Source organism: Tribolium castaneum, chromosome 1 (genome assembly GCF_031307605.1).
Source record: "Tribolium castaneum strain GA2 chromosome 1, icTriCast1.1, whole genome shotgun sequence".
NCBI lineage: Eukaryota > Metazoa > Arthropoda > Insecta > Coleoptera > Tenebrionidae > Tribolium > Tribolium castaneum.
This window is the reverse complement of record NC_087394.1, coordinates 30,506,702-30,517,772: the sequence shown is the minus strand read 5'-3', so window position 1 is coordinate 30,517,772 and position 11,071 is coordinate 30,506,702. Positions and strand designations below refer to the sequence as shown.

Genomic DNA, 11,071 nt, shown 5'->3' with positions numbered 1-11,071 from the left:
CCTCTAGCTATTGTCTCTGTGATTTTCGGCTTAAGTATTTCATTTTATGCTTGATTGGAACAAATTCAGCATTTAGTGGAACAAAATTTCTCTGGTGATAACTGTAGTGTATGAACGACCTACATTATGATAACTGTTTATGCCAATATATGCTAAGCATTAGCCACTTTTTGATCGAGTTCGCGCTAAGAGATTGGGCAAATATTGGAAATGTTAAGAGCCACTGGTAGGTATGTAAAGCGAACTGTGGGTTTCGGTGAATCCTTGTTTAAAAAATAATTAAGATGGAATAATAACTCTGGGAAACATATGTGATTAATGGATCGAATCCGGTTTGTTGCAATTAATTGTTACATAAACAAATCTTGGATTGGTGGGGACACTTTTTACGAAATTTTTCAATCTATTGGAGCTAATTGGAGGCAATAGCTGGCTTTTCCAGACACGATATTTTATCCCAAGTTCGCAAAAACACTGCGGTTTGCAGTTCTTGTAATTTTTTGAATAATTGATTTTACATTATTTGCTAAATTTACACCCAAGCAGTTGACAACAGAAACAATAGGATAATTACTATAAGTACACTTCTCATGTTAATTCATGTTCAAAATACAAGGAACAATTTTCTAAAAATTGACCGAAAGAGCGATTATTATGACTTAATCTGTGTATCTATTTGATTTTCTGAACACATATTTACGGTACAATACTTTGTACAATCCACGAAAAATACAGGGAAAAGGACCAAAAATAACCTTGTGGAACTGTGGGTAAATTTCAATTTTAATGAAAACTTGTGCGAAAACGAGAGTTACTTTCTTTATTGCGGTTATTTATAAAAACAGCAAGGTCATGTTTTATTTGAACAAATTATTTCCTATACGAGTGTAGATATTAAAAAGCACATGCAATAACATTTAAAATAAAAGGAAAAAATTACCACAGTTTTTATAATAACACTTCTGGTCTTGTGCATTTAATGCACAATAAAATATTTTAATAGGCAATTGAAAAACAAAAATTTGGAAAGACTGCGTGTTATGCAGTTTAGCGTTTAGTGTAGGAGGATGTAAATATGCAACTGAAGGCCGTTGTATTTCCTAACATCTGTATTATTATTGTTTCTGTGCATCCATCCATTTGACACTATTTGCGGAAGAATAGGATTTGCAAGAGACTGGTTTAATCTACTCATTCCACCGTAAGCCCAATAATGGGGCATTTTGCGATTGTATCTATTGTGTTTCTGCAATAAAAGAGCCAGTGGTGTGGTGAATATTAGCGATTTTAATTTCATAACTATTGAGCAACGCACCAATCGTTCGAAATCAAACACAAGCATTTTTATTGCGAAACAGTCTGGTGTACTTGACACAAGTACAATAAATATTACCTAGAAGAAAGGTTAAAGAGGAGTTTATTTTTGTTATTAAAGACGTTGTGAAATGGCACCTCAAAACAAACGCACGAAAATTATTGTAAAATGTCAGTTGAAGCTGCGGCAGGATTGCTCAAGTATTTGAAGTGATTTTCATTAATTCAAGACAGCTGCTGCTGCATTGTTCGGATGTCTAAACGTAGAAAATGGAAGCTTTTCCGTCGATTTAAACCGTGATAATAGCCATTGTTTTAGTGAAGCACTGCAACAGTTCATTATTGCTGTCATGTTACCTATTCTTCGTTAGCAAATCTATCGCGCGTTTTCATAATCCTTTTATTTAGTGGGAAGATGGTACAGATTCACATGTGTTTTTAGAAAAGGAAACTAAAGCACTTTCTACATACAATAAATTGGCTTGGCAAATTTTTGCACGAAAACATGAAAGTTGCTATGGTTTTTTAAGTAACGAAGTGCAAAATTGTGTCGACATTCCTGATCAAAACACAATTTGTTTACGCTTTTATGGTAGAAAAGGGAAAAACGCAAGCCATCGATGGATTCATTAATTGTGTTTATTAATATTACACAATGTAATTAGTTGCGTTCATTGCCATTTAATTAAATCCGAAAAGTCATTTTTAAATGAAATTTATTTCCCAAAAACGAACAAAGATTAACAAAATTAACCTAACAATAAGTATTCAACACATTTGAGAAATTATTTTCGCACACTTGACATCTTAATGATTTTAATTTATTTTTTAATGTCTCCACATTTACCTCCGGCTTTGTATATTTTTTATGGTAAATTAAAAACATATTAACAAAAAATGCATTTTTTATTTTTCTTAAGATCCATTTGAATATAAATATGATGCCGATTAATTAAATAAATTTGAATAAATTAAAAACGTAAAATCCCTGAGCCAGAGAAGGTGGATGGCATTTAATTAAATAAGTACCTATACATACATGTGATTGTTATCTAAATTTCTGTGAAAGGTTTTAATTGTACCATTCACTGAAGGTATACCTACAACTAGGCATAAAATGATAATTATGTAGTATTGTGTGTTTCGCTAAATTTTAATAATTGAATATGAAATATTTTCCAATATATTTAAATTCCGTTTAATTTGAGATTTTCAAGAAATTTGAATGTTACCATTTTAGGAATAAATTGTAAACAGTGTTAAGTCAAAAAGTAAAAGTGTTATTTTACGAGTAAAATGGTCGATAAACCAAAAATTAGCATACATTCTAATTTCAAAAGGTTGTTGAATCTACGACCAATTTTTGTAGAAGTTTCACAGTTTATTTAACAACTTTATAAGATAACACTGTTTACGTTGTTTGTTTATAACATACTTCTTTATTAATACTCACATTTTTATGTGTAATTACTGTTTTATCTCTTTTCTACGAATTTGATCGCACCTACCTGTATTGAGCAATTTTTGCTAGTTTTAAAAATACATTTGTTTACTATTTCCTATTCTTTAATTTAATGTATTTGTGTGAAGTGGGTTTTGCAATGGGTTTTTTGTTAAAATTTTTGAAATGTTTTTTTGTTAAGAACTGTTCAATCACGAATTGGGCTATCTCCAAATGTTAGTGATTGAGGACTGACATTTTTGCACGTCTTAATCAGTTACTATTAACATTAATTATGTTATTTGTTCATATCTGTTGATAGTTTTCTAAACAACACGGTCTAACTTTGTTGTTTTATATTTCTCAAACTATCAGCTTTGATTGACATTCTTTAACAAATTTTAATTTTTATTTAGCTATTGTCGAGAGGAAAACGCTCTTGACTTATGTTCAGTTACGCAGACCGTCATCACTTGTGATTTCAGTACGATATGATAATTGATAAGTGTGTAACAAAAGCACTCCTATGTGCAACTCATTGTCTTCCACCTTTATAAACATTACTTAGCATTTTACTTTAAAATGATAGTGATAATAAAAATTAACCCACTCAAACCACAAAAACTATGTTGGTATCCTAGAGAACAACAAGTTATGAGTTCGTGACAAGAATTTTACCTCTTGCATTTTGCACACAAGACGAAAATCCCCGTTTCCCCGATGAGTCACCTCAAGATGCAAAATTGTTTAATAAAGGTTGAGGTCATTGCCTCAACCGATTTACTCTTATTTTCTTGGAAATTTGCACAACAGCTTTCTACCAGGATATTGATTTAAGATGCTGTTAGCAAAAATTTCGAACATGATGACACTTAGAAAATCACCTTCCAGCGTTTTCGTCGAATGCACGGAACACCCAAGGCAGCAGTGACGACATTATTTATTGCCTTATGTAGAAATTCAAGTAATTGAAAACTTCTTACGTCGAAGTTTCTATTTTTGGTGGTTTCCGTGGTTCTACAATTGGTCTTTATGTTTACGATGTAATTGTCACACCTCCTACTCTTCATTCTTTAAGGCACAATTGCGTTCTTCCTTCTTTACAGAAGCTGTGGGCTTTATTTCGATGACATCACTCATACATTTTCACATTAACTTCCGCTTATCATTCGTAATTATTATAATGAAATGCAGACTATTCTAAAATGCTCCAGAGAATTTTAAATTAGCTAATAAATTATAATTTTTTATTTTTAATTAGCACCTTCTGACATAAGTGTGTAGACAGATTTTGTAAATAATTTTTTTGTTGATAAATCGAAATTGAGGCAATATCATTCGCTGATATCACCTACAAACCCAGATCAGTTATGGTTAACACTAAACGATTAAAGACAGGAAATTGTGCTAGTATATTTTTCCATATTTCATTTATCGATTTCCGTGATCATTTCATCCAATTTGGACATTTTTATTACAAATTGTTATTGTTTTTAGATTTGTATCATTATCAAGATAAGAATCTTAATTAAGAATCAAAACTATCTACTAATTAATAAACTGTTTTATTTAGTTCAGTACGTGATTAGCTTCTGAAATGAGTTACTTTTTGGGGTGCTGAATAAATAGAAAATAACTTTCTAATAACTGATATTACAAAATATACTGCAGACTGTTATGTAGTTAAATATAAATCTATTTAATTAATTGCAAAACTGTAAAACCGGTAGAAAAATATGTGACCTGACTTTGCAAGAGTTAGAAATAACAACTTTGACGGATTAAATTTTTTCAATTTGTAAAATCACTTAAACATGACGTTTTATCTCAAGAGGAATATGCGTACTTAAAAATGAAATCGCGATTTCAGCCTTGAAATCCGGGAATTTTTCTTTATTCATTACTTTTTATGACAGCTCTATTCCATTGTATAGTCTAATAAAAGTTTTTTCATTTAAAGGTACATTTTTGCAAACACGCGCGTGCTAATTAAACCAAACGTTAGATTATCACGCAGCAATATTGCGAATTTTTAACAAACAACGCTGTAAAATTTATTTTTTATAGCCTGATGATAGTCTCACGGTCGAAACAGGTGACGCAGTAATAAAAGATTTGGGAAATAACATTTGTTATAATTTCTAATCTGATTCTAACAAAATAAAACATTGATTTTGACCACGGCATCTTAGACTTGTTCCAAATATTTTAGGTATATTATATTGGATAAAGAGTGTACTATACTATAAAAATTTAATTTTAAAGATATAGTTGAAAATTGAGCACACTATTTAGATCAAAGCGCTATCATTACTCAATAAACTTACATTTCATAACAAATATTAAAGTAAATATATAGTTTGATTGTTAGCTTTTCAAATGAATTTCATCATTAAATTATCGACCTGTGATTACAACCAGTGATAAGAAATAAATTGCTTCCAAAAGCCAGACGGCGAATAACGCAATAATCAATTTAATTTTTTCAATTTTAAGTTCAAGTTTATTTTTTTAATTCGGTTGTTCACAAAACGATTATCACAGTACGAACAATTGAAATCAAACAAACAAAATTATTTTCGTTTTATGTTTGGACTCTTAGGACATAAACATAATTTTTTAAAATTCGAGCGTCAGACAAAGAAAAATTTAATTAGAAATAGAATAATTCAATTAACCCTAATTAATTTATTTGCAAAATCAGCAAAGGAATCTGAACCAAATTTTGCTGCAATTTTATAAACGGTCTAAAATGATTTGGAAATTGAATAAATAATTTCAAATTTTCGATATTACACAGAATTAGTATTATCTTATTAATATGTTGACATGTGTTATCAAAGTCTATATCATTGTATCAATAAATCTGAATTATATTTTAAAATACCGATGTTCAAAGATAGAAACTGCATCACAAATAAATATGGTTAATGAAAAAGGACGGAAACCGATTAATTTTTATTAAAAAAATATTTATATACAAATAAAGTTTTGTTTACCCACATGTGGGTGTAATACTAATACTTAAAATTAAGTAAGTCGTTTGCAGGTATCAAAAATGATACCTAATTCTATTTATTTTATGTTACAAAATAATTTGTTAAGTACATAAAACTAATCTTAAAAAGTGTCAACATTCACATCAAATATCTTTCCACATAGTATCACATACAGAGATTTTTAGAACATTTAAGTCGCTTGTACATTTCAGTCTTCGAAAATTTTAATAGTGAGCATGATAAGAAACCCTACGATAACGGAAAGGAACTGTCCAAGCCCACCTTTCCTCTCGGAGCTCAATATTTCGAAAAAGACAACATACAGCAGTGTCCCTGACGCGATCCCTTGCAAAAACACCGAAGGCAACTCAGTGGCTGATTGCCCTTCCGTACTGATAACAATCCCCATCCCGATCCCTAAGGGACTAACAACCGCGAAAATAAAAACGTAAAGTATGACCACTGCGGTCCTCAACCCGGAAGAGACAAGCTCTACCCCAATACAGAAGGCAATGACAAGTTTATGGGCACTGACAGCCCCAAACATGTACCAAACATTCTGACTCGAGGACTCCAAACCCACTGCCAGACCTTCAAATAACTCGTGGACTGACAGAGCTAAAACCACGAACAGGCCTCTGATGGTCACCATGGTCGAGTCTTCCGTGTCTGGGACGAAGTGGCTGTGGCCGTGGCTGTGGTCGTGCATGTGCTTCTTGTCTTCGACGCAGACGGTGATGGGGCCTTCGACCGTGGTCCTGGCGCTGTTGGTCTTGGACTTTTCCGGGTCCTTGTCCCCCCGCCGCACCGAGAGGGTCCTGGCAAGCACGGACTCGTCCTTGTGGTGGTGGTGGTGCAGGCAGGCGTGGACGCACTCCTCCACGAAGTACATGGTGAAGAAGCCGGCGCACATGAGGAGCTCGGCGTAGTGGACGTCCTTGGTGGGGATGCTGTCGATTTTCTCGATCCTCTCGGACACCTCGGGCAGGAGGTGCATGAAGGTGGTGCAGAGGAGGACGCCGCCGCCCAGACAGAGCAGCTTCCGCACGTAGGGGTTCTGCTGGGCGTCGGAGCTCCAGCGGAAGATTCGGGAGAGGAGGATCGGGAGGGTGCCGAGGGTGAGCGAGGCGGTGAAGAGGACGCACATCGCCACCGACTTGGCGGTGATTGTTTTGTCACTGGTCATTGCGGAGGTGGAGGCACTGAACTGATCGGGCTGCTGCTACAGCCAGAGGTGTTCTGATGATTAGATCGGGATTGTGAATGGTTTTGATAATTTACAGAAGGGAACTTTAATTATTGACACAATTAGTGGCGTCATCAACGTGTTTTTATTTATTAATATTTAAGAGGCTCTATTGGTTAAGATCAGTTTGCGATAACTGATACCTTCCATTCAAGTCTGCACTCTCGAGATAATGAAATGAAGGGTAGGTTATCGATTGTTTGGTAATTTGTAATTGTAATTTGTAATTGAAATGGAGATAATAAAGAACCAAATACAACACATGCCGTTTTCGTTTAATAAACGCTCTTAGTTTTTGGCGATTGACAATCAAATGAATAGATATGTTTAAAACAATTAAAATGTTTATACTGAATGGTTTATCTTTTTAGAATACGTAGCCATATTTTACAGGCTAAATTAAGTATAAATTGAAAAAATGTACAATTGAACAGGAACTTGACAATTTTGAAAGCCATTATTTTGAAGAGGGTTAAGTATAGGTTCAAATTATCTACATTTTAACAGATAAAGTCGTTTATTTTTAGATTTTTTTATCAGTATGATTATTTAATGCATTTACATTCATTAATTTATTTAATGCCATTTAAACATACGTTACAGAAATAAATATTTTTTATTTACCAAAAGATCTTAGGTAGCACAGTAATATTCATGGTAATTCGGAGCAAGAATTATACACTTATTAGAGTTCCTCCTGCTCAGAAAAAGGTCTGCTTTTCCACGCACCTTCTGATGAAATAAAGTCAGAATACCAACTGATTTTGAAAGACGTATTAAGGGCTGTGATTAGGGCGTAACTAAGATTTTATGGTCTGAAGCCTAGGAGAGGATCCTCCAATTAATTTGGGGAAGGGAGCTTTCAAAAAATTTTTACAATGGTCTAGGTTAAGCTATTGAACAAAATCTTTGTTAAAATATGTATTTAAATAAATTTTACGAAATTTAAACCAAAAATTTTTTTATCCAACCTTATCGGTTATCCCACACCAAAAAAGATCGCGACTTAAATCATAATTTCGCTTTCTATAAAGCGACCCTAAGTGAATCCTTACCTGCTAGCCTATTGAACCCTGGTCTCAGTATTATAAATTTTTACTTGGTTGATTAAATAATCGGTCTTTTCTCTTTAGACGCAAACCAGATGCGTGATTTATTACTTTTATTACAAGATGCTATAATTTGGCAACAAAGGGATCACTTACCAGTAGTCAACATTTTTTAAGCTCCTTATTTACAGTCTTGCCTGCATTTAAATTTTCCAAAGAAATCTTTTACAATCTTACCCCCCAATTACAGTTCACATTGTCACCTAAATTAACGACACCACAAGTAGCAACTCGTAAATAAATAAAAAATTCTTTTTTTTTCTTTTTTCGATTTTGCTTAGTTTTTGAAACAATTGCATTTTTTGCCAAAAATATTTTTAATAATTTTAAAATGTAAATATACAACTTTTATTTCGTTAAATTTGCCGTTCATCGACTGCTTGCTTAGATTATGGTGTGATAATGGGAATGCAGTCAAGCTTATTTTGATTCCTCGTCACACTACACGAATGATTTCTTATCATTGTCCTGACGAAGCCCCAAAAAATTTGGCGAAACATCGACAATAAATCATAGCAAACTAAGTTTGATACTGAGAGTATTTTTATAAGTTAACGTAGATAACTAGGTAAACAAGCGTGTATTAATTGTAACATACATCCAAATATAACTTAATTTTGAAAAAGGGTCTCCAAACCAAAAGGTAAGTAAAGTACACACCCGGACGGGGCCTAGTTAAGTGGAGTAACAAAATTTGTTCTTACGATTTTTATGATAAAAGTGCGTATAAATAATAATAAATTCCATTATCAAAACTGTGGTTTACGCAATTACTTTAAATAAGCTTTAGCTTTTTTCTAATCCTTGCGATTATAAAAAACCTACACCAATTCCAAATTGTTTAAAGTTATGCTATGGCTACTGTTTACACTGTTACTGTTGCAAAAAACCCATCTTCCTTGTAACTCCTTTTTTACATCGCTCTGCAATAATTGTATTTTGTATTTAATTTACATGTTGACAATATTTGCTTAACAATAGGTAGATATATCAGTTAGCAAACCGTTGAAAACTTAAACTTAAAAATTATATTTTTTTTAAACAGAAATTGGCAGGTATTTTTAAACTAAAAAAAATTATGGAGTTTTTAGACAAAAAAACAAAACTAATAAATGCAAGGTGGGTATTAACTTATATACAAAATTAATAGCTTTAAAAAATAATAGTGAATATTAAAAAAAATAGTAAAAGATATAATGCGTAATAAAAACACAACTAAACTTTTATTAAATAGGTATTTTGAGTATTTTGATCAATCTTTCTTAATTTGCTGTACATGTAAAAGTACAATGTTAAGTCTTTATTTATACAAGACCTGCTGGAAAATAATTATCAATAGATTAATTTGTTTCCCATCGTATTTTTCCCGGTGCGTCATTTTTTACCAACACAATTTTTATCTATTGACCCTCGAACATTTGACCTACTTTGTTCAAACAAAATTTTTGATCGTGATCATATGAACAACATAATCACAACTGAAATTCTCAAAATTGTGTCATTAGGTCATCGAATACGTATTATTTCGCTCACAGCCTGATTGTGGTTTTATCATCTTTGTAGTTTTTTATTATTTCATAAATATTTATTTATAAATGTGTCTTAAAATAAACATTTATAAATTTACATTTCAAGAAAACTAGGTATATTTGTACATTTTTGAGTATACCATGTCAATTTTTTAGTCAACATCTATTAAAGTTATTCCTAACATAATAATAAATCCTAGTAAAACTGAAAAATACTGTTTAATTCCCGCTTTCCTCTCTTCTCTCAATATTTCGAAGAACACAACGTAGAGCAAGGTCCCGCTCGCCAATCCTTGCAATATCACAGACACGACCGTGGTCGAAGATTCGCTTTCTTCAGTAACCGCAATCCCGATCCCAATCCCCAAAGGACTAACCACGGCAAAAACAAATACATATATCACCACCAGCATCGTCTTCATGCCCGAAGTGACCAATTCGATGCCAATACAGAACGCAATGACTAGTTTATGGGCACTGACAGCCCCAAACATGTACCACACATTACTGCTAGAAGACTCCAAACCCACCGACAGGCCTTCAAATAACTCGTGGACTGACAGAGCCAAAACCACCAAAAACCCCCTAATTGAGATAATCGTCGTGTCCTCGATCACCATGTGGCTATGATCCACATGGCTGTGATCGATGTGGTGGTGGTACTGCTGGTACCCTTGTTCGGGGATTACCACATCCGAAGGTGGTACCAGATCCTCGTCACTTTTCGAATCCAGTTGACCCCTGCTCACAGAAATGCTACTGCGAGCTGATTTTATATGAAAATTCTGTTCTCTCTGATGCAGGTAAAAGTGGACGCATTCTTCCACAAAATACATGACGAAAAAGCCAGCGCACATGAGAAACTCAGCAACAGGGAGGACTTGGTACTTTGTGAAGCTTTCCTGATTTTCAATGCCTTCAATCACTTCTGGAAGCAAATGCAAAAAGGTCGTGCATAATAGAACACCGCCGCCTAGAGAGAGGAGCATTTGGACGTAAACGCTGTTTTTGGTACCAGATTTCCAGTCGAACCATTCGGATAGTTTTATAGGAATGGTACCGAGAGTCATGGATGCGGCAAAAAGCACGCCCATTGCTACTGCTTTTGCGGTTACTGTATCGTTTCCTTCGCCGGTGGAAGACATTTTATCTTAACTACTAAAACAAAAATAGTAAAAGAATAGAAGATAACCGTTTGGATACTACGTGCATATCACTTACTCTAGTTACTATTTTGGTTGTGTGTTACCTTATTTTGAAATAGGAGTAAGTGGTTTTATTGAACAAGGCGTCTTGTATTTATATACGACTGATAAGGTGGGGATATGACTTGTGATAATACCAGCAATGAATTAGTATAACAAAGTTTGGATATCTATCTGATGTTTACATAAATTAAACACTTGCGGTGCTTAACATTTCTGTATTTTTAA

General features: G+C 33.4%; 2 protein-coding genes across 3 annotated transcripts; both read right to left on the bottom strand.

Annotated features, from left to right (window-relative positions):
* Positions 1-5,700: 5,700 nt before the first annotated feature.
* LOC663561 (zinc transporter ZIP1) lies at positions 5,701-7,218 on the bottom strand. The gene has a single exon (XM_969600.5). It carries the CDS (start codon positions 6,938-6,940, stop codon positions 5,963-5,965), a length of 978 nt encoding a protein of 325 aa, XP_974693.1. The 5' UTR covers positions 6,941-7,218; the 3' UTR covers positions 5,701-5,962.
* A 2,431-nt stretch (positions 7,219-9,649) lies between these two features.
* Positions 9,650-11,010, bottom strand: LOC663579 (zinc transporter ZIP1). 2 transcript variants are annotated; one of them, XM_008192735.3, is made up of 2 exons: positions 10,860-11,010; positions 9,650-10,796 (listed from the first exon to the last, which is right to left on the bottom strand). In XM_008192735.3, exon 2 carries the CDS (start codon positions 10,781-10,783, stop codon positions 9,791-9,793), a length of 993 nt encoding a protein of 330 aa, XP_008190957.1. In that variant the 5' UTR covers positions 10,784-10,796; positions 10,860-11,010; the 3' UTR covers positions 9,650-9,790. The 2 variants fall into 2 exon arrangements, with proteins under 2 accessions (XP_008190957.1, XP_974711.1); XM_969618.4 differs by having other exon boundaries at positions 9,650-10,793; positions 10,860-10,985.
* Positions 11,011-11,071: the final 61 nt, after the last annotated feature.